The 25,498-nt window shown below is 29.7% G+C and overlaps 1 protein-coding gene across 1 annotated transcript in view; it reads left to right on the top strand.

The window, feature by feature from the left end:
* LOC142327385 (fibrillin-1-like) overlaps positions 1 to 25,498 on the top strand; it is a 339,860-nt gene that overhangs the window by 311,853 nt on the left and 2,509 nt on the right. Inside the window, exons 52-55 of the mRNA XM_075370397.1 lie at positions 4,599 to 4,703; positions 7,668 to 7,907; positions 14,847 to 14,960; positions 16,509 to 16,625. Of these exons, the coding sequence (XP_075226512.1) occupies positions 4,599 to 4,703; positions 7,668 to 7,907; positions 14,847 to 14,960; positions 16,509 to 16,625 (576 nt within the window). The remainder of the gene's footprint in view (positions 1 to 4,598; positions 4,704 to 7,667; positions 7,908 to 14,846; positions 14,961 to 16,508; positions 16,626 to 25,498) is intronic.

The following is a 25,498-nucleotide window of genomic DNA, read 5'->3' as shown; positions in this document are numbered from 1 at the left end:
AACAGATTTTTTGATGTGCTTACCCTGTCTACTAATTTCAACTACACCATCTGGCCTGGTTTTTTTTACAGTTGTCTGAATTATTAAGAGTGTTCATGAAAAATAATTTACACACTCTAATATTTTTATCTTCAACTACGAAGGAATATACATAATTTAATGATCTAGCACTTTTGCTTCTGGCATATCTATATTTTGGCTCAATTGTTGTCATTCATTTTGAGATGTAATCCCTTTGACAATTAACATCAACTAATCTCCAATAAGACTGTAATAACTCCTGCCTCTGTAAATGTGAAATTTTATCACTGCAAGATAACACAATACTTAGTATTGCAAGGTGGGTGTAATATTTTTTTCTGAAATCTCTTTACCAGAAACACTAACATAACGTTTTCCAGAATTTCTCGTTATTTTTGCTACATTTTTATTCCACTCAGAACAATTACACTTGCATTTTCTTGATAACTCGCCTTTTCCACCTTCCTTAAGCGGTGTAATTGCAGATGATTGTGTTATAGAATTCCTACCTTCATAGAAAGATGAGTTCTAGCTTCAGTGATTTGTGTTGTAGGAGGATTACTACCTTCATCAGAAGATGAGTTCGTAGGTTCATCTGGAATACAGCCCTTAGCATGTCTTTGTCATCGCTGTCACTTGAAGAAGACAATTCAGTTTCAGCTACTACATTTTGTTCTACACAACCTAAAACAGAAAGAAAACAAACTTTGTGAACATTGTTAGTTTATTAAAATATTTTATTTTTTTCATTATATTTAGTAAAATGTTTGCACATCTCCAATGACGTCCGACTGGTCTGTCCTATGAATAGTCAGATACTCCTATCAGCGTTTGGACAAACAGTAAATTGCTGTGATACACTACTAGCTGATTTATGTTCTTTTATTCAGCAGTGTGTTGCACCCCTCAAGGATTGAGAATACTAGAATATGGCTGGGGAGATCATTGTACTGACCACATAATACTGCTGTATATAGTAAAGTGGAAGTGAAATCAGCCTTTTGCAGGTAGGCCTAGGCTCTAATAGAGCTGTTTGTGCCATTAAACAAAGAAACAAGGTTTGCAGTTGATTATGGGAACTTACAATAACACATAAATACTGGTAACTAAAATAAGTACCTCTTTTCCTCAGTTCTTCCAATAATTCATATTTCATAATCACATCCCTTGGCACAGGTTGTAATTCAGTAAGTACTGGTACTGTTGTTTCTGCAGGACTTATTTCATTCTCTTGCACTTCAGTAACAGTTGATGTAGGCCTAACATAAGATACATCTGAAAGAGAAACAGAAGATTATAGGCCAACAATATAATAATTATCTTCAACAAATCTCATGTGCAAGTGCCTACTTGCACATGATATAGGCATACATACTTACCTATAGGCCTATGTACTTACATAATTACAGATCTCATTCATTAAAATTAATTATTGTCATCATTCATAAAGTAACCACAATTTTAGAAATTTTACACTATTTCAATCCAAATGAACTTTAATTGAAACAAATCCGTTTATTATAAATTATGTTAACAAATAAGCTGGTTAGGTTATACTAGTACTTTTGCTTAACACATAAATATTTCTGTAGTGTCATTAAAAGATTAATTTGTGTTAAATATTAATTTTTTTTTAAATTCATATGAAGTAACATATTATGTGCATTATAAAGTAGCTATAAAATTGTAAAATAAGTTGAATAGCTGTAAAACATCTTGTTTTACTTAGCTATCTAGGGAAAGATTCATGTTCAATTGAACCATAAAATAGATTTTGTAAAGGATTTTAGGATGTTTTATTCCAAATTAATTAGGTTCCATTATTCACAACCAAAATTTACAATAAATTATTATAGTATTACAGATCTAGATTATGTCTGAAAGATCTGATCAATAACAAAACAATAAAAAACTTACCTTCAAACTCATCATAAAGAGAATTAATTTGACAAGTTGAACTATTCTTCTGCTCTTGATAATATCATTTTTTATATGATTAGTTGACATTTTTGAACAAAATAATCCAATCTTCACCAAACAAACAACCAAAACATAAACAACCAAAAACATAACCTCAGACTTATTACAACTATAGTGCTCACTGTTGCCACAAGTGGTAAAAATCAGAAGTGTCTTTTAGATCTATACTGCACTATCTTGACTTGTAGCAGTATAGATCTAAAAGTAATATTGAGTTTTAACAGAGTACAGCTTCAATTCAAAATGTAGCACTATAGAACTGTACAAAATGACAAATTTGTAAAACTTCTTAAAAGCCTTATCTTCTTTCACACAATGTGCATTGCAATTTTGACTTATATCAGTATCATAGAGAAAACCGTAATGATTAATTTGATATAATTAACTAAAAAATGATATTTTAATTGTAGCACTATAGAATTAAGCCATCGATATGTAATTTTCAGTTAACAGTAAATAAAATATAAAGTAAAAATCTGATCTGGACAACACTTCCTTGTACACATTAAATAACATTTACACATTTTTTTTTAAATGAAAAGTTCATCAAATTTTATTTCATTAAAAACTTGTGATATATTTTTTTTGTTATCAGATTATTATTCACCATAAATATTTTTTTATAATGAGAAGTTAATAATTATTAATAAATCAAGTTAAAAAAAGGAGATGAAGCTGATTCAAACCGATGTGCCTTTCCCTAAGGCACATCGGTTTGAATCAGCTTCATCTCCTTTTTTTACTTATGATATATCGTTGAAAAGCTCTCAATGAGGGCTTATTACTGCAGTTAAGAAAAGTTAAAAATCCAAATGTTTTGGATTTTGGGCTTTTTTGGACACTTTTGGTTCAATTGATTGCAATCAAAAGGGGAGGTGCACAACTATATGTTACAACAGTCCTAAATCCAAAATTTAAACATCTTAAGGTAATCATTTTTGAGTTGTGCGAGATACATACATACATACATATGTACGTATGTACGTAAAAATGTCATGCCGAAACTAATCAAAATGGATTCAGGGATGGTGAAAATGAATATTTCAGTTGAAATTTGGAAATCAAAATTTTTGGGATCACAATACTTCCTTTATTTCATACAAGGAAGTAAAAATAAATTTATGCTCCGTGGATGGAATTATTTTACTTTAATTTTTTGCATATTTTACTTTTCTCTGTTTTTTTATGTCAAGCTGACAAAAACATATCTTAAATATTTTGAACTTCAAGGCCTCCTTGTTACATTAAAAACAATTTTGGCTATTCTCCCGAATTATTGTAACCGTAAGTGCTTCATGTTATCTCTCCCTTTTATAGACCAGTATAAACAATGCTTTATTATGTTTCATTACGTTTTTGTGTATAGTATAATTTTTCCGGGAAAAATAAATTTTTTAAACCTAAGTCTTCAGTCCAATTTGGGTCTGAGCCAGTGATTCTTAGAATGACTAGACAACTCCCCAAAAAAGGTCTATAGCATTTTCTCATTCCAAGGTCTCCTTCTACTTGCTAAAGTAAAAATTCGCAGAGACTGTGACCCAACGAATGTTATTTTCTTTTTGGTATTATGGGTTAGAATTTGTGCCAGTAATTAAGGGAGTTGTCAGTGAAGTATGTTGATTTTCATTATAATATAACTTTTACTTTTCTAACAACCAGAAAATAGAATAGAAAAACTAGTTTCTTACATTTCCAACTTTTTTTCAGATCTTATTTCCATGTAAGATGCATGATAGCCAACATTAGCTAATGTTATCAGAAAGATATGCCTGTGTGTTTGTAATAATTGTAGATTGACTTCCTACTGCACCTTCCTTAATTCTCTGAACATGAAAAGATTATTTTTCATTATGATATAATCACTATTTTAAATTTGACTTATACAGCAGATCTTTCTTTAATCCTATCCATTCAATCTTCAAAATTAAGTTAGACATTTGCTGGTATTTATAGCATATTTTTTAAACTTTCCTGCTAAAAAATAATAATTGTAACTTTTATTTAACGGCACATGTTTAAAAGTGCTACTAAGTATAAAATTTAACTAAGCCATGTTTTTTTATAAATTTAACCATGGCAGAAATCTAAAATTTTAAATTTGACTACTCAGAATTCATGAGATTGCTTAAATGGATAAAATTTTATGTATGGAATATTTTTATACATAAATCTATTTTGTTGTTTTTGATACTGACAGTAGAAATAAATGATTTACCACCTAAATTTATTTTATCACTTAATTATTTTGCCATATTGAATCAAATTAATGTTTAATTAAACTTCTCAAGTTATATTGGAATACTTTGAATTGCTTTTGTGATTTTCCTCAGGGATACTAGCAATTCTGTGTAATTGTGCTTCCAGCTGAAATTGTTGGTATTTTTTATGAACAAGAAAAATTTTTAATTCAGTAAAAACAGATTAGATTTTAATGGTGTCTGTCATTTACTTATTGGTGTTAAATAATTTTCTGTAATTGTATACTTCATAATATTCAATTACTTTAAGATACTGTCTTTTTTGTGAATATACACATTATCTAGGTTGTTATTACTTTATCTTGAAAATCAATTTATATTGAGTTTTTTCTGTTTCAGGTCAGCTCTGCTTGCATTGATAGTCCTTGTTCATTTGGATGTACGCCAACTGTAACAAATGGATTCTCTTGTGGTTGTCCAAGTGGCTATCATCGCATAGGACAGGTGGTCACTGCTCTAGCCTTAAAAGTTATTGCTTTAATAAAGAATGGAATCTTTTCCTTTTCCAATACATATTGAGAATGCAATACAGATAAGAGAATAAATATATTAGTACAAAATTTGAATTAATTTTCATTATAATTAGGGTTAAAAAATTTTTATAATGTCTTTTTCACTGCATGAAAGCAGGTTTAATAAATTTAGTTTAGTAGCGTTACTAAATTTTTCTTATCACAATTTAATATCAACCCAAACAAAATTAGATTAAAGAGGTTTTTTATTACATGCATACATCATATTTGTTTATCTTTTAAAGACAATTTATTAGCCAATAGGCTATGGTAATTATTAATAAATATGGTATAATACTTAACATAAATGCCTTTCTAAACAAAATTCAACTGTGTACTTCTTACTGAATCCAATTTTTTTAATAGATTGGTTAATATTCATCAGAATTATGTTTTGATGAATATGATAACTATATAATCACATCAAATTATTCACTGACATCTTGTTTTCATGTCTATTGAACACTAAAAAAAAAAAAAAAAAATCACAAGCAAGTGTTTACGTTACTGGTTATGGGCAAATTCATAATAAGTGATAAATAAACTTGTCCAATATTTTTGTTAACCTGTTTCATCCAATAAAACCAACCTTGTCATCCAGTTTTTTTCCAAGTGCATTTATCATAATTTTATAATACAAAAGAAATCTTTATAAATTTTAAGAATTTTTTAGACAAAAATTATAGAAGAATCACAGGATTTACCAAATTGATTTATATGTATTTAATTGCTTCCACTAAAGGAATATAGTACTGCCATTATGTACAATTTTCTGTGATCCTAGCAGAAGGGTTAAAATTACAAAAATATATTTTAATGTCTGTAAAACCAAGAACATATTAAGAGCTTTTGAACATGATGAAAAGCAGAAGCATAAATTCTACTTTTCTGCTGCAAAAGTCAAATGAATTCTTACTTGTAATCACTTTACATCTGTAATTTTTCATCTGACAATTAGATTATTGTATTTTTATATCTAAGGTGTATATACCGTAGCATGCAAATTGATCAGAACACAGATTTGATTTTATTTTAATAAAAAGTTATTTTATTTGAAAAAAATCATAGCTGTAGAATTTATGGATATCCAATAATTAATAAGCCCTCCTTTATTCTTAATCACTTCATGTACACAATTTGGCATCAATTCAACAAGTGTATTACACATTTTTTTTTTTTATTTCTTGATCATGAAACCTCACCAAAATTATTGCTTTAATGAGGTCAATTTTTATAGTACAATTCAGTTTTGAAGTTGACACTGAAGTTAACAATTTCTTTCTGTATTGCCTCTTCAAAGCTTCTGCAACTACTTGGTCAAGTGGTTGTATGAGAGCACTTACTTGTGGTCAGAAATTTCATGTAGATATTCAGAACTCAGCTGTTCTTCTGCTGGATGATAATGTAGCATTGTCAATGAACAAAACCGCCTTTTCTTTTAATCTTTTTTCTTTCAAATAGTTGATTACTAAGGGAACAAATGTGTTATGAAACCAATCTAAAAGTACCTGAACTCATCAAAGCTGATTTTTGGTACATGTACTTAGCTGGTAAAGCATTCATATTAATACTTTTTGGTCTAGCAGACTTCCCTATTATAAGAAAAAATGGCAATTTTAATCTTCCTGATGCGTTATTACAAAGCAGTAGTGTATCACTCTTTCTTTACTAGATTTACTGTATGATCTTTTGCCGAAGATTAAATTTTGAGGCCACTGTTTTTGTTGGTAACATTCTAAAAAATATGTCAGTTTCATCCACATTAAATATTTAATCAGCACTTAAATTTTCTTCAGCAATAAACTTTAATTTTTTTTTAACTCTTCAGTAGCTATACTGTCACTAGAAAGATTTTCACCACAGATTTTTAATAGGCGTATACCATGCCATTCTTTGCTAACTAATCATCATTAGCGGTAAATAATGATTCACCTTTTTATTTATTATTGAAACTGTAGAATCGGCACAGAAATTGGAACTCCTTGGTTGTGTTCCTGACAAAACCATATGCAAAGTTTTGTCTAAATGCTAGTTTGGGGTTTTTTTAGAGTAAGTCTGTTTCTCACACTATCCTTTGTGACCATTTTTGCACAAAATTTCTATGGCCTCTGTTTTTTCTCCAGTCAGAAATGGTTTGCTTCACAACACACCCAAATCGAGAGCATTCTTTTTTGTTTGTACTGTTAAGCACATTCATTTGATTTTGCCTAGAAACTGTTACGCTTTTTACTTTTGTCACATTTTCAGTTACAAAACACACTTGCATGAACATATATACAAATGAACAAACAATTACTGTACAGTAATTAAACAAAAACAGAAAAAAAAGAAACTTCATGTACACAACTGATTTAACTGTACTGTATAACGTAATAAAGGTCAGCTATTAAAATTTGAATGTATGAAACAATAAATGATCTAGTTTGATTGAGCTCTAAAATTATTTATTGAAAACAGTGAAATGTTTATTTTGGTAAATGGTGACTAACTTCCATCAATACAGATTACAGTAACTTATTGCTGTATCAGTTTGTTAAGTTATGTATAATCATAACACAAATCATTAGACATCTTATTGCCACATATATGGCCTACTGCCTGTATACATTTATTATTACTGCACTTATTTGTAGTATTTACGTTTATTATTTTTTTAAAGTCATTAATACTGTACGTTTTTAAATCGGTCTCGAACATCTGGTGGTCCGAATCATCGTGGTCTGGATTAGAGCAAATTTACAACAGTAATAAAATTTGGGCTTTTACCAACAAATACAAAATGTTAAAATATGTATTATTTAAAATATCATATGTGCTTTCAGTTGTTACACTATTTTTTCATTTTTTTTATTTATAAATACTGAAATTTGATTTCAATAACTTATTTAACTTTCAGGGGCATTGCTTATCAACTATCAATCCACCAGTTGGCAGCAGCATATCTCCAGGTAGTAGTTATAATAGTGGTGGAAGTGGAAATAATGGTGGTGGAAGTTACAGTAATGGTCAGCCACATTATAATGGTTATACACCTCCCAATTTAGGCAGCAATATTCCAGTCTACCCAATTGATCAAGATCCATATTCTGTACCTCAAGATCGTCTTATTTCTACTGAGGGTTGTTTTTCATGCAAGGTAATTTTTAGTGTAATATTTTACAACCTAATTGATTAACATTAATTACTTTGTAAATTAAATTAATTTTGTAATTTTATTTCAAGTAGAATTTGAATAGATACTATTATATGAATTACATGCCACAAAAGATATTTAGCATTTAGTTTTCTTTTTTTTTTTAATTATACAAGGAAAAATAAAACCCTTTGCAGGATCTGCAATTCTGTATAAAACTAACAAAGTAAATCTTACAATCTTTAGTGTAGTTGTTAATCTCAAAAGAGAAATGTCAATATTTTACAATTTTTTGAAATGCCATGGTTTTAAAAATCTACCAAACAATTGTAGGCAAAGATAAAAATTTAATATTTTATGTTTGCTTTATTTTATATTTACAGTGCATCTGTTTGTACCCACGAAAGTTTCAATTTGATTCAAGTATTTTAAAAATATTTCACTCATTTTTATTATGTACAGGTATGTGTATTTTATGTTCTGATATTTCACAGAAAGAATTGTTTGAATCCTTAGTAATACATGAATAATTATGATATTCTAAACATAAATTTAAATGCTGGAAACTTATTATGGAGTTGCAACAAAATAATAATAGCATTTTAAAAGGTGATCGATTCACTACTAATGTTTGCTAGAATTTACTAGTTGCACATATTACTAAAAGACATCTCAAATTATTTTTATCTTAAATTAAAAACGTGTTCCCCAATTTCAAAAAAATATAAGAACTTTTTATAATTTTAAACACTGTTATATTAAGAATCATTATTTACCTTCAGCTACAGCAAAAATTGACGTACTCAACTGAACATAAATTGCTAATAGTACCTGTTTACACATCACCAAAACTAAATACAAAGAAAAATGATAACCCATTATTATTGTTTTTTATAATGCAGATTATTGTGAATATACTTAGGATATGTTATTTTTCAAATTCATATATTAATTTTGGTTAACAGAGGCAGACTGAAAACATATCTTAATTGAAAACAAGATGTGTTCAAAAAGTAATGAGAATTTTGAAATTTTGTGGGTTGTATTAGTCTGATTCTTGGGATTTTTTTGTTGTTGTATTGGTAAACATGTATTAAAAACATCTGTACATTTTCAGCTATTCTGGGTGTTTAGTCTGTTGTCAGTTGTCAAAAGGATAACATATGTTTTGGTACGATGGGCGATTTTTTATTTATATAAATAATGCATTAGAGAATTTGTATTAAATTTTAAGAATGGAATAAGTATAGCAGTGTTTTAAAAATGTTAAATATTGCTTTTGGTGAGTTTCCTCTGAGTAAAGTAAGGGTTTACGAATAGTGTAAGCATTTTCAAGAAGGTTATGAAAACATTGAAGATGACGAGCCCTCTGGACGCCCCAGCACATCAAAAACCAATGAAAAGTTAAAAAAAGTGAAAGAAATTATTATGAATGATTGTTTAATCACGATCAGAGAAGTCGCTGATGATATTGGGATATCAACTGGCTCATGCCATTAAATCTTTTCAGATGTTTTGGGTATAAAATGTATGACAGTAAAATTTGTTCCAAAATTGTTGAATTTCGAACAAAAACAGCGGCGAATGAAAGTTGCTCAGGAGTTGCTAAATGAAGTCAACAACAATGCAGAGCTACTGAAACATGTCATAACAGATGATGAAACATGGGTTTATAGATATAATGTCAAAACTAAGACTCAATCGTCCCAATGGAGGCATTCTGGCTCACCAAGACAGAAAAAAGATCAAGTACGGTCAAATGTGAAGGTTATGCTCACCGTGTTTTTTTTATTTTAATGGTATAGTGCATCATGAGTTCTTGCCACAAGGTCAAACAATCAGTAAGGAGTATTACCTACAAGTTCAATGCCGTTTGTGTGAAGCAATCCAAAAAAAAACACCTGAATTTGTGGTGAAACAATTCATGGCTTTTGCACCACTATAATTCGCCTGCTCACACTTCATTGCTTGTTCGCCAATTTTTAGCCAAAAACAACACTGTAATGATGTCCCAGCCACCATATTCACCAAACATGGCCCCGTGTGACTTTTTTCTATTCCCAAAAATAAAAAGAACCTTAAAGGGCCGTTGTTTTACAACGATAGATGAGATTAAAAACGAATAGCTGAAAGAGCTGAACATTATTCCAAAGATGAGTTCCAGAAGTGTTTCGGGGATTGGAAAATGCGCTGGCATTAGTGTATAATATTGAATGGACACTATTTTGAAGGGGATAACATTAATGTAGACGAATAAATAAAATTCTTTCAAAAAACAAAAATTCTCGTTAATTTTTGAGCACACCTCGTATACTGCTATATTAAGAAAAACAGTGTTCATACTAGTGTTTAACTTTGTAAAACGGTGTTCATTACATGTTTATTCTAATTTCACATACTATTTTATGAATTTAAAATTAATTTGTTTAAATAATTTTCTTTTTTATAAAACTTGTACATTTTAAAATTATATTATAACGTTTAATGTATATATTGGAAATGGTATTTTATTTGAAGCATATTTTTCAATAAAAAGAAAAACGTTTACTACATAGTGTGCATGCGCGAAAGTTCTAAATCATTTCCCCAACAAAACAAAATTGTAAAACTTTTTATTAAGCCTAAATGTACTGGTAAAAGAAGTAAGTTGTTATAAAAATAATTATCAAATAAAACTATTATGCCTACTCTAAAAAGACAATATTGTATGAGTATAAAAAATATAACATTCAAAGAATGATAAACTAGAAAAGAGACCTGTCATAGTCGCTAGAGTAATAAAAACTATCCCTTAATACCCTTATAATACTCAATACAATGCTCTAAAGAATCATTGTAAATAGTGCTAAACCTTTTTTCAGCAGGTATACAAACTATTTAGCAGTTTTATTAATGTTTGTTTTTAAGAAAGACTAATAATCTATCGACCAATTAATTTTTAAAATACTTTGATTTTCTAACATTTTTGCCATTCTATAGTGTATTTTATTTTTAAGTTTCTGTGTGATAAAATCTATAAAAAAATGTTGCAAGAGGAAGACTTGGTAATTATTATAAAAACTATTTCAATTTCAGTTACAGTCAATACTCTGTTTACAGTCAATCTAAACGTCTGCCTGTACCAAAAATAAATTATCAATTAAACTGAAGTCCCAAAAATATACATAAAATTGAGTGTGCCTGTGTGTCTGTCTACATTTTAGATTCTTTATTTTCTTATATTATTGCAATAATAAACTTTTTTTTTTCAAAAGGTTAAACTTTGTTAACTTTTCAGTTGTTTTTATAAATTAAGTTTCTGTGTTTTTTTTTTTGGATAGGTTTAGTTAATGATATGAATAAATAGGTATGTATGGACACTATCATTTAGGGTAAAAGAAAATAAGTTGAAATTACTGAATAATTACTACTAAATTTTTAAGATGCAGTACTTTTTTTACCATGATTTCTGCTTAATCATTAAAATAATATTGAAAAATATATTCAAAATAAAACTGAAATAATATCCGTAAATAATATGAAAAATTTTCATTTTTGGGGGAGAATTGTTGACAACACTTCACAAAAATTATAAAATTTAATTTTCAAAATAAATATAAAAAAGTTCTTCAAACTTTAATATTCAAGTATTTTGCACTATTTAACATTATCACCTATTACCAAAATAAGAAAAATCAAATTAATAGAATTATGCAACTGAAAAACATGGAGTAAATCTAAATATTACATTTTATTTGAATTTAGAAAACAATTTATATCAACACCACTGATTCTCTACAGTTTTAGTATAAAAAAAAACTGTTGGTAGAATGAAATTTTTTGCATCTTCTTGCAGAGGACAAAAATGTTAATGCTTGGTATGTTATGTAGAAATGAGTTTCAATAAAGTGATGGAAAGGTGGGGAGTTTTATTTTTGGTCATGAGTCTGAAAATTTTGGTCTGCGTCATATTTAATAAATATGTTGGAACTCAGAAACCAGAATATCCTTCAGATGGTTGGTTAATTTTTTTCTATGTTTTTACTGTTCCAATATGGTGTCCTTTAAGGTGTTTTTTTTAAGTTAGGAACAGGAAAAAGTTACAGGGATTCAAGTCAGGTGAATCAGATTGTTGAGGAACTACAGGAATGTCTTTCTTTGCCAAAAACTCATTAATTAAGTGTGGTATGGTTTTTTTTTTTTTTTTTTTTTTTTTTTTTTGATGCAGCATCCAGTTGTCTTTGATGGCTGGTCTCATGCGGGCATCTCTTTTCCACAGTCTTTCAAGAATTTCTCTTCTCTGTAAACATATTGATTTACAGTCTGTCCTGTAGGCAAAAACTCCTTGTGGACAATGCCATTACTATCGAAGAAACAAATTAGTATTATTTTGATTTGCTCATTTTTGCTTTTTTGGGATGTGGTGAGTTTGAAGTGTGCCACTCCTTTCCCTGACATTTTGTTTCTGGGTCATACTCCAATATCCAAGATTCATCACGAGTAATAACATTTTTTAGAAAATCAGGATCAGTTTCAATTCGCCCTAGAAGATTGCGGCACACTTCCACCCTGTTGTTTTTCTGTTCAACAGTGAAGTTTTTTGGGACCAGTTTTGCACAAACTTATTTCATGTCCAATTCGTTTGTTAAAATTTGATGGGCTGTGGTATGGTTCAAATTCAATTCTTTTGCAATCACTGAGAGTTAATTGCCGGTCATACCGTATCAAGTCTCTGATTCACTCAACTTTGTTGAGTGACATTAACGGTCTTCCAGATCATGGATCGTCCGCAACTTATTCCCGGCCATCTGAAAATACTTTAAACTACCTAAAAAAGCTCATGACAGAGCCTCATCTCCATATGCTCTTTAAAATTTTAAAAAAGTTTCAGTAGCATTCTCACTGAGTTTAACACAAAACTTGATGCACAACGTTGCACACAATTAGTATCACTCATTTTTGTAATGCACAACAAAAACTGGTTTCACGAAAAGTTTGTTTACATCTCACGTGGCAACAATAGACTAAAAATATTAATACCTAATATAAATCAGCAGTTCATATAACCATATGTTTACTAGTAACTTTATAATGTTGCCACTTTTGCTGCCAAAAAGAACTAGTCTCATTACTTTATTTACAGACCTCATATATACTATTCAGTTTCAGAAATGTCAATTAAACAGAAACATATATGCGTATATTTCAAGTTAGTCAGTGGATGTTAACAAGCATCCACAGCCACATGTGTAAAAATGCTTTTGTTGAGGTTATGTTAAGTTAGACCTTACTTAACATCCCTATGTTAAATAAAGTCTAACTTAAAAAGAGAAATGATATTAATTAACATTCGCAGACACTAATGAGAGTAGTAGAGGATGTTAATTAATATTCTCTGTTAAATTAGACCTTATTTAATATGGGGAATGTTAAATAAGGTCTAACTTATCATAAGCTCAACAAAAAAAGTTTTACACTTATAGTTTAGAAGTGAAATACTTTTACTTAGGAGTTCAGAGGCCCCTGTCCTAAATTAAAAATTGAAATATTGTGATATTATAACTGATTTTTTTCAGTAAATATATTCAGCTTGCAGGAGTCAATAAAAACTCCCAATATTACACAGTTCTGGCTCTCTTGCAATCACCAAAGACTTTCCTTAAATTGTCACAAAAATTGAAACGTTAATCATGTTTGAACTATAAAAAATTCAGGTACCATTCTTTTGAAAATTCACTTCGCTTTCAAAGAAAAATAAGAAACTTAATTGTATTGCAGAGAATTCAGGCCTTTGTCTACTCAATCCTTCTAGAATTCTTAGTTATCCTTAATTAACAAAAATTTAAATATTACAACATTCAAACTATGTTTTTTTTTTTTAAGTTCTGATTTCTGAAGCGTTTAAAACCCAATAATGTCCAAGAGTTTGGGTATCCTTGACCATAAAAGGCGTGGAAAATCCCTTGACTTCCTGAAATTAATAAAATTGCCCTATTTTTGAAAAATATTGCTTTCAAGGTCAATAAAAATTCAATGATTTAGATTTTACTCGTTTGCACTATTAGGCATGATACATGATAGATCACTTGGTTGATTTAAATTAACAAAAGTTTAAACATTTAAACTGTTAATTTTCAGAAACAAGTTATGTTTTCATGATCACATAAACACAGCAGTGTTGTAAAGGTTCAGGACAAAAATTGAGATATTGTTTTATCTTCTTTTTTTTTCCAAAAATATACCAAAAAGATTATAATTAAGAGTTAGGGACAATATAATTATTATATAGCCTGTATCACTTAAAGAGAAATATGTGCTTTCAGTGAGCAACTGTTACAGGTCAGTCAGTAGTGTCTGATGTATTGCAAACTTCTTCTGTAAAACAAGTATTATTATTTCTGACATAATTTCCTAAGGCAGACTTCTTTTCTGCACATTCTGTCTCTTCATGTAATAGTATAATTAGAGACTAAAATTTTTTGAGAATAGTTAGTATTTCACCTTTCTTTATTTAAACAATAGTCTCACTAAACATTATGGACATGGTTAGAGTTCATATTAGTATACAAATTAACCAAACTTGAGAATTCTTAGAATTTCTATAATTGCATGCAAAAATTTGAACACATATTATTTTTGTGGAATTATGTATATTTAGTCTTCATTAACATCTTTATTTAATGTTTGAGGATCCCTAAATTCAAAACTTTGTGCAATAAGCCTCAATAAGTTTGAAATCACAAACTTTGTACATTATTAATCTGGAATCTGACAACACTACACTTAAAACACATGATGTTCATGAACAAATTGTACTGTGAATTTTTATGGAAAAGAAATCTTTTATGATTTTAGTCCAGAGCTGTATAATCATTTATAGATGAATCTGTTAGATCTACTCATTACTCTATTGAATATTTTTAATTTAATTAAAAATACTGTTATTCTATTGATTTATTACAGGTAAATGGACGTCATAGAAGAATGGTAAATTTAACATTGGCAAAATTATCTAACAAAGATAAACATCACAGTTTGCATAAAAATGTTAATCATCACAAGTCAATTTTATATAAGGTATCGTCTTAAAAAAATGTTTAATTATTTAATTATTTTGTTTATTATTAAACAATCAATTAAAATGCCTTTGGTATAATCTTTCATCTAGCTTAGAAAATAATTTGTGAGATCTAAATTTAACTTTTTTCATAGTTAATTTTTCAGTTATTAAAAATTTATTAAAAAACCATGATATATTACATTATTATAAGTCAGTTAGAGTTTTTGTTCTGTTATTTATCTGGATTTAAAAATAAAATGATCAAGAGTCAGATTGCATGTAAGTGTTATAGAGATATATGTGTGTATGCATTAGCTTAAAGTTACAAACAGAATGTTTCAAGAGATGTATCTTGTTGCTTTTTCTCAAGAAATATTCCCCGTTGAAACCTTCTTTTGTAGAATAAATATTATTATTTATGACATAATCTCGTAACGAAGATTTTTTTGAATTGATTGTTTCTTTACTCTAACTACCCTTTTCCTTATCCTTATTCTTTACATTCCGTGATAAATATAATAGGAATTAGATTGGCTACTGCAATTGCTCATGTTGTACATAATTTCACCAACTGTTAGTTAACTGAATCACCATTTCCTTGGTAGGATGATAACCCTCCAGTCCAAGGATGTTTTTCCAGGGTTGTAAAAAGTAGGCACTATGCAACTAATTAGTGACTGAAGCAGCTACCAAATGAAACAAGTCTTATTACTTCACTTTACTGCTAAATATAGATTTGTACTTCACTGTCTGGATGCAGACCACACAGGGTTCTAATAACATAAATTTTCTAATAAGTCAAATTTTAAACTCTATGCAGATTTAACTTTAATATTACAATACTTTACTTTTAAGAAACTTTTTATGTTTTAAAAAGTAATTATGAATACCAAATAAAACTCTCTTTTGTCCATTTTTGATTAACTAAATAACATTCAAAATTCTTTTGAATGTATTTGAGTGAAACTTGGTTATGCTCCTAGCAGAGATGCAAGAAACTAAGAATGACCTCAACAATGAATGCCAGCTTTGATTATTGCTTTGACTTAACAAACACCCCAGACATAGTTTTGAATGTATGTTATAAGTGCGTTTCAGGAATTAAATTATCAAACATCATATAAATTCAATTTTTTTAATAATTTTGTTTGGATTTTTGTGAAGGAAAGCAAATGGTAAAAACAGATAAATGTTGAAACTATGAATTACACTGTGGATGAAATAGCATGTGTAGGTTTGGTCATTTAGATTGTCTAGATTAAAAAGTTAAATTATATGAAATATAAATCCATTAAACTGGTCAAACTGATTCTCTTAAGTTAAGGCAGGTTAGTGACTGTCCTACAAGCACTGAATAAGATTCTGAATAACTTGAAGAAAGCTTTATCTCAATATTTGTTTTATTCTTAAAAAAAAGCATGAACATAAAAACATATAAAGATAAAAATGAGAACTTTTATTTTTTTTAAGTTACCTAAAAAAATTACAAATGTATACAATTTTTAGCATTTACACATGTGTCAGGTGAAGTCATTTATTTACCTGTGATCATTTTAACTTTGTAGGATAATACACGACACAAACGCCATCATCATGGAGAGCAGCCTCATAAATTATTAAAAATTACTCTTGCTCAGACAAAACATAAAATGAGAATATTGAAGTTGCAGCCAGCAGTCAAGGTAATAAATTGTATTCGTATTATTAGTTTTAGATTTGGTGTATTATTTATTTATATTTTATTTTAGTTACTGTTCTTATAATTACATATCAAAGTAAATTTCCCTTGCTAAATATTCTGATTATTACAATAAAGTTTTTGATGTTGATTTAGGAAAATAAACGATGAACCTGTGAGGGAGAGAGTAGAGGACATAATTGTCCTTCTGTTTGTTTTTTTTTTTTAATGTTGGATGAAAAGAGAAAATTTATAACAACCTAAGAATGAAAAAGTTGTATCAAACATTTGCAACTTTCTCTGCCAGAGAATTAATTATCTCTATTGCTACGTAACATTTTTGCTATTAGAATGTCTCGCTCCCAGCAGTCGCATGCTCAGTTTTTCTTGATCTTTTTAAACCATTCAGTCTAACTATTAAATTTCTTTAAATCCTCACACAGGTCTTCTAAAGCATTGATTTGCCCCTTTGTTTGTTTAAACATTCTACTGCCTACTTTTAAAAGTAATTAAAAGAAATAGAAATTTTCTTTGTCGCATCATTTCTTAAATACACCTTCAGCAATTCTCAGAAAAAGAGTACCTTAATTTTCTCCCATATGGGAGGTAAGTTTTGGCAGGCCTTGACATTAACATGACCAGCCCCTATAGAACAGGTAGAACAGGTCTTAAGTTAGTTATTTAACATTTTAATTTTTTTAACTTTTACTTTGGTTATCTTGAAGAGTTTTTAAAAAGTACAATTTCTTTGTTTAATTGTTCAAATTAAATTGATTTAGACTTCTTTCCAAATTATGTAGAGTATACATATTTTTTGTCAAAACTTTAAATCACTAAGAAATTTGTGACGTACAGTTTTTAAGAATCTTCTTAATAAAACGTATGCCAAACATTAGCCCTCAACCAACTCAAAATTTAAAACTGTGGAAATTTTATTTTAAAAATTTGAAGAACTTTATCCATCCTAGATGATGAAGACAAGAAACGTATAGGTACTTTAGAAATAAAGTCAGTAGAAAGTGAAAAATAGCAAAGGATATTGCTTAATCAAGAAATACTGATTTTTCTTTGCAAGATGTGGCAACCCTGCAGCTTGCGTAGGCACACCATCTTTGACCTTGGTCTATAAGCTACTTCTAGTCCAAGCAGCACATTGATGCAACTGCTTAGTCGTGAGTTGTGCTGTAATAAGTGAACACGTGTTTGTGTCTCTCGTCTCAGAAATGAAACCGCAAAATATTGCGCAATGGTATGCCATTTCTTTTTGCGTTAAATTGGTTGAAAACGCGACGACAACTTATGGTAAGCTTCAGAAGGCTTTTGGAGAGCAGGTTATATCAACAGCTCATGTTTTTCGGTGGCATAAAATTTTTAGTGAAGACAGAACGAATGTTGAAGATGAAGACCGTAGTGGACGACCATCAACCTCACGGACAGATGTCAACTTGACCAGGGTGCGTGAAATTGTACGATCTGATCGAAGATTATCCATGAAAATGATTGCAGAAGAACTCAACATCAATCGAGAAACGGTTCTTCTAATATTAACTGAAGATCTTGGTATGAGAAAAGATTTGTGCAAAAATGGTCCCCAAAAATCTCACACAACAACAGCGAGAAACACGGAAAAATGTGGCAGCCGATCTGTTAGAGCAAACGGAAATCAATCCAGATTTGTTGAGCTGTGTTATCACTGGTGATGAAGGTTGGTTTTTCAATACGATCCAGAGACAAAACGCCAAAGTTCGCAGTGGTGCTCAAAGGGATCACCCAGACCAAAAAAAGCTCACATGTCAAAGTCAAAAGTGAAATGCATGCTTGTGTGCTTCTTCGATTCCAAGGGAATTGTTCATAAAGAGTGGGTGCCTCCTGGACAAACAGTTAACCAATATTTTCTACAAAGAAATTTTAGAAAGACTTCGTAAACGAGTTCGTGTCCATGCCAACATTGCTGATAATTGGATTCTGCATCACGATAATGCGCCATCCCATACTGCTCTGTCAGTACAGCAATTTTTAACCTCAAAACAAATTTCAGTACTATCACAGCCACCTTATTCACCAGATATCGCTCCGTGCGACTTTTTTCTATTTCCAAGAGTCAAAATGGTGGTCAAGGGACACCATTTTCAAACAACACAAGATGTCCAAAAAGCTGACGAGGGTCTTGGAGGATATTACAGAAGATGAGTTCCAGAAATGTTACCATCAATGGCAGAAGCGCTGGAATAAGTGTGTGCAGTCAGAGGGGAACTACTTTGAAGGAGACAACACTAAACATGACTAAAACGGTAAGCAACATTTTTTTTCACATCAGTCTCATTACTTTATTGTTGCACCTCGTATAGTAAGGTACACAAAATATGATTACTAGAAGGTAGGTGTGTAGAAAAATAAGAAAACGCTATGGAGAAATGAAGGCAAAATGTATGATGTGCGAGTAGAAAACCACTATTAGGGAAAAAAGAAAGTGGAATATATAGAGAAACTGTACAGAGGGGAAAAATTGTCAAATGAGGTATTCAATAAAGAAAAATAGATTGATAATATCACAGAAGACTATTTTGAGATCACATTTTGATGAAATTTCTATAAGTCAAACAAAAATAAGGAATAGATAACACACCATCTGAATCATAATTTTGTTTAGCAGATGGATCTCTAAAGAGACTGTATAGACAGGAAAGTAGAGCTTACTTCAGAGTGTTGAAGTATCTACAGATATTAAAAGAGTAAAATTATTATTATACCAAAGAAAGCAGAAGCAGATAAGTATAAAAAATTTGTATCTACTGTTTAACATCTTATGCACTAAAAATACTCATCACTACTGTTAAATGACAGATAGAATGTGTGTTAAGAAGTTGTACTACTTGAAAACCAATTCAATTCAGAAGGAGCATGAGTACAAAGAGTCCATTCTGGCTTTCAACTAGTCTTAGAAGCCATGGATAAGAAGAATAAAGCCATCTACACAGCAGTAGATCTGGAGAAGGCAATGCTGAAAAGAAATGGATCTAGATAGATTTGATAAATGTTTGTTCTGGAGAAGAAATGTAGAATGGAATGAAATGAGTAAAACTTTTTAAATTAAGTGAAAGAAAAAAGTATTTACATAAAAATTGGGTAGCAGTGTTAAGAAAACAAGATGAAGAAAGACAAGTTCTAATTCAGAAAGGAGCAAGGTAAGAGTTTAGTTTTCCCTGTTACTTTTAACTTTACTTGAAAGAACCAAAACAGATTAAGTCTGGAATAAAACTATTTAAAAATAAAAAACAGTAAAACATAGAGTTTCTGATGATGTTTTGACAGGTACCAAAAATGAGTAAGAGCAAATTCTTAATGATATGGACTTATTGCTAGGATAGAACTTAGTTTGAAAATAATAAAGTATGACTGAATTAGGAAGATAGTGAGTTAATTATTAAGAAACAGGAACTTACATGTCTTTAAAGAAATTTGTTATTTATATAGTAAAATAATAAAGAATATATAGCATATGGTAGAAATCAAAAGCAGCTGACACAAGCAAGGAAAGCATTTCATGAATAAAATTTTGCTACTGTCAAATTTGAATCCAAGAATTAGATAGATATTCTTAAAAGTGTAACTCTTATAGTTTCAGAACATTGATAACAGAAAAACAAAAAGAAAAAGTAAATGTCTTTGAAGTTTAGTGTAAGAGGAGGATGTTGAAAATCAAGTAAATTGATAAAATATAAATGAAGAGCTGCTGAGAAAATAAGAAGGGAGAGAAATTTATAGAGCTGGTTCTTGTGAATAAGATTCAGTTGTTTGACCATATAGTTAGACATCAAACTTTAGTTTTTCTTTGTCAATAGAGTGTTAGAGGGTAAAAATAGAAAAGGAAGGCAACAACTGGAATATATTAAAAAATAGCTGAAGTTGTTCTTCTGTAATGATGACATAAGATATATATATAGTATTTATGCTGAGGTTGGTCCAGAACAATAAGTAATCATGTCATTCAAATGAATGATGAATAAAATTTCATAAATCAAATATTAACTCTGTTTTTTGACTATTTAGAAAGTAGAACTAGCATGATTTGGTCAGTAATTTCAACTCTTACTATTCTCATTGGGAAGTATTTTTTTTTTTTAATTTTGTCAATAATAGCTTAAGTCCTGTGGAACACTCTTCAAAAGTTCATCGCTATACAGAATGTTTCTAAATTGGTGGGCTGGCTATACTTTTTCGGATTCTACTTGTAAAACTAAACAAAAAATAACCTTAGGAAAACGGTGATTTTTCCTTCGTTCTCTCGCTGTCCACCATTTTCTTATTTTTATATAAAAATTCATATCTCAAGTTCAGATAGACAAATCACATTAATGTTTGGTAAGCATCTTGGTAATAAAGTTTTAAAATTAACAAAAAATCAGGCATTAAATACCTTCGTAAATTACAAAATGGCAGCCATGTTTATTTTTCAATCCGTTAAATCTTCATAAATATTAGTTTTATCAAAATTTATGTTATTTGCTAAAATATTAAACCTTTTATTTTGAACAAGATAACATTTTATTGTTTTAAATTTGTTAACAAATAGTCGAATTATGACAGAAAATTGATGTCATTTTGTGTCTGTTTTCATGTCCTCCACTTTACGTTCAATTCAATTAAATGCTAATTGTTTTTGTTTATTGTTAATTCTAGTATTGTAAATTAGTATCAAATTAATTTTTTCACAGTAATAAACCTAATAATTAAAAAATATAGTAACTACCTGTGATAATCTTACATTAATAATTGTAGAACATCAGGTGTAATTAAACAGTTAACAATTGTTAAAAGTTATCAGAGATGTTCAAAGTGTCCACCATGAGAAATTGCACAAGTCTCCAGTCTTTTTCTCAGAGATTGTCTTGACCGTTCAAAAATTCCAGGAGTATTCCTAATTTTTTGAAATTCATTTTGGATCTTTTGTTGAAGATTCTCAATGTAAGTTGAATAAACAATAATATGTTTCAAATGGCCCCACAGGTAGAAGTCAAGAGGGTTTAAGTCAGGCGATCGGGCAGGCCAGGGCACTGGCCCTCTGCGGCCTATCCATTTTTCATGGAAAGTTTCATGCAGGAAATCTGATACCAACTGACTGAAGTGTGCTGGAGCTCCATCGCGGTGAAACCACATATTTCCTCTTAATTGTAGTGGTAGGTCTTCTAAAAAATGTGGAAGATTTTTGGTTAAATGAGCAAGATAATTTTCTCCATTTAAACGATTTGGTAGAATGACAGGACCCAAAAGACAGTCAGTAAAAATACCCACCCATATGTTCAGGGAAAATCTTTGTTGATGGCTGCTTTGGAAGGTACCATGAGGATTCTTATCACTTCAGATATGCTGGTTGTGATAGTTTTGAACACCATTCCTGTTGATGGAAGCTTCATTTTTATATTTTTAACATTATCAACAATAGTCGCTGTGTAAAATTATTCAAAAGTGAAAAATTAATATCAATTGTTTTATTATTATTTAATATTAAATCTTATTGTGAGAAATTATTACTTAATTTGATACTGATTTACAATACTAGAATTAACAACAAATAAAAACAATTAATATTTAATTGAATTGAATGTAAAGTGGAGGACATGAAAACAGATACAAAATTACATCAATTTTCTGCCATAATTTGACTATTGTTAACCGATTTAAAAAAATAAAATGTCATCTTGTTCAAAATAAAAGGTTTAATATTTTTGCAAATAACATAAATTTTGATAAAACTAATATTTATGAAGATTTAACGGATTGAAAAATAAACATAGCTGCCATTTTGTAATGTACGAAGGTATTTAATTCCTGATTTTTTGCAAATTTTAAAACTTTATTACCAAGGACTTACCAAATATTAATATGATTCGTATATCCAAACTTGAGATATAAATTTTTATATAAAAATAACAAAATGGCAGACAGGGGAAGAACGAAGGAGAAATCGCCATTTTTCCTAAGGAAAAAGTTTGTTAAGTTTTACAAGTGGAATCCGAAAAAATATAGCCAGCCCACCATTTTAGAAACAGTCTGTATAACTATAAGATTTGTGTGACTTTGTCTGATATTTAATTTAATTTAATTTTTACTTTTATTTAAATATTCCTATTGTAAATTGATGGGAAAACTTTAAGTATTCATATATATTATAGAAAGATATGTGGTAAGAGTAAAGGACATAATGACTTGTGGAGAAGTTATTTATTATAAAAATCTGAAATCTTCTATTATGAAAAACCAACAGAATTAATTATAAAAGATATCCTATGTATTAAACAAAGACCCTTTAATCTATGAAATTAACTTTATGTATGCACAAATCAACTTTAAAATAGCACAAAATGTCATTTAGTTGAAGAGTTTATATGTACATTAATGTGCAACATATAAATAATGAACAGCATGATAATACTTCTAAAGAATACAAATTATTACAAATTCACTTTCAGATTTTGTGGAAATTGTTCTTTCAGACTTTTTCAAGGATAATTATGCTGCTCCTTCTTCACTGAAGTTACTACTGCCACACTTGTTAATGTTGTACATCTTATATAGTCAAATAATATGTCTATCTATGTTGTGTTTGTTCATTAGCATGAGGATCTTTATTATATTTAATATGTTTATACATTTTTGAATTACCCACGTGTGTTGCAATATTGATTTTTATATGTAAAATTTTCATGTTGTGGCTAATATCTTAGTACATAAAGCCAGTGTCTAGTTGCTGATTTGCAGATTGTGTATATGCGTGTGTACACATGTTCACACACACACACACACACACACACACACACATGTATGTATGTATGTGACTAAATACCCATCCAATCTGTCAATTCTAGTGGTTAGTGGAAACACAAAAATTTAATTTCTCTACTGCTGGAATGCTAATTTGGCATATTTTGTTAATTTCCTCTATGATTTTATTTTTATTGATGTAAGTTATGGAGCAATCTTCTTTACTGAAAATGTTGGCAATTGTGTGGGATTGTTGGTTGCTGTGAACAAGATTTATTTAAAAAGTATCCAAACATTCATTTACTAAAAAGGTTTGGAATGTGAACATTACAACTTGATAGCCCATAGCACTAACAGCTAGTGTGCATAATGTTCTTTTTAACCTCATAAAGACCATCAGTTTCTATTCAGCATTCAGTGTGTGTTACTGTAACAGATACTTGTTGCATTTTTGTGTGTAATTATGGAACATATTGAAATGCTACTACATCAAGTTCTTTAAAAAACGTGATGATATTCAAAGAGAAATAATTCATAAGGTTAAGCAGCTTTTCGGAATGATGTATTGAGTTTTACACAAATTATGTGCTGTAGCCATTTTCAAAATGGCCAAATTTCAGTTGACAATAACTAGCATACATTTAGGCTATCACAACTCAAAATCCAAATACCATTTACAGCATGTGCAGTTTGATAATGGAAAATCTGGACTAACCATCTGAGAAATTGCAATTAATATTGGGTTTAAAAATAGTTCTTTACAAATGATTTTACCAGATGATTTCACATTCACAGTTTGACACAAAATTTGTCCCAAATGTGCTTTCACTTGAACAGAAACCGATATGTTTTGAAATCGCACAAAACATACTGTAGTGGGCCAGCAGTAATTCTAACTTCCTTAAGACTATGTAGTGGTGTAAGAGTATACATCTTAGGTGTATAGTTACACCCCAGAAACTAAATGTTTTACAGAGGAAGTTACCAATATTCTCAAATCTGAAGAAATCAAGACAAGAAGAACAAAGTGAAAGTTACTCATATGTGGCTGTTTCTTTCAATTACTGCAGAGTTGCATAATATGGATATATAATAGAAGATCAAATGTCAACAAATAATAATAACTAAAAGTTTTATGTCATTTTCATGATGAGGTTCAAAACAAGAGACTAAACCTGTAGAAATCAGGCAGTACATCACAATAATGCACCTGCTCAATCATTGTGTTCTGTAATCCAGGATTTCTTGATCAAGAACAGAATTCCTCAGGATCATCAAACTTCTTGCTCACTTGACATAACTGCTTGTAATTGCCACTTTTTCTCAAAGCTGAAGATGCTGCTGAAAGGTCCACTTTGGTAGCCAGGAATGACTAATGTGACAGTACAGCTGCCAGTCATTTCAGTAGAGGACTGCAAAAGAATGTTTCTTGCCATGAAAGGACACTGGGTTAAGTTTTATATAAAACATGTTTGTTATGTATTAGTATGGTAATAAAACATGTTTGTTATGTATTAGTATGGTAGGGTAGCCATTTGCCAGGTTTTTATTGTATTGAGTTTATCTTGTAGTTGTCAGATGAAAAGATTATATATTAAGCACTGTAATGTGTATCCACGTGTGTATCCAAGTATCTGTATGCAAAACAGATAACAGATTTAAAATACAGAGAATAGCTACTTACTATTACGCGTATCCACAAAAGATTTAATCACTCTTCATAGCATAAACATACATGTTTCATTGCTTAACACACTTTTGTCGACAATGATGTGTACAAGGAATAAGTGATCTAGTCTTATGGCATTTTGCATTTATAATGTCAACATAATATTTTTTTCTGCTTGTTATTGTGTAATGTGAGAGAATTTTTGAAGTATCATCAAATGTTTTCAAATGTATCATCAAATGAATGAACATAGTATTGACAAAATACAATATTTGATTGCATATTAAAGAACTTCCGTAATCAATTTATGATGAATGTTATTAACAGCAGTGCCACTGTGCCTACACTGAAGAAGAGGCTACATTATTAGCTCTGGAAAGATCTTCTGGAATAACCATATAATTTGAAAGGCAGTTGTTGATAAGACTGCATTTTATTATTTGTGC

This window comes from Lycorma delicatula, chromosome 1 (genome assembly GCF_047948215.1).
Source record: "Lycorma delicatula isolate Av1 chromosome 1, ASM4794821v1, whole genome shotgun sequence".
NCBI classification, from domain to species: Eukaryota; Metazoa; Arthropoda; class Insecta; order Hemiptera; family Fulgoridae; genus Lycorma; species Lycorma delicatula.
Note: the sequence above shows the minus strand (reverse complement) of the source record. Positions and strands in the feature narration are given on the sequence as shown.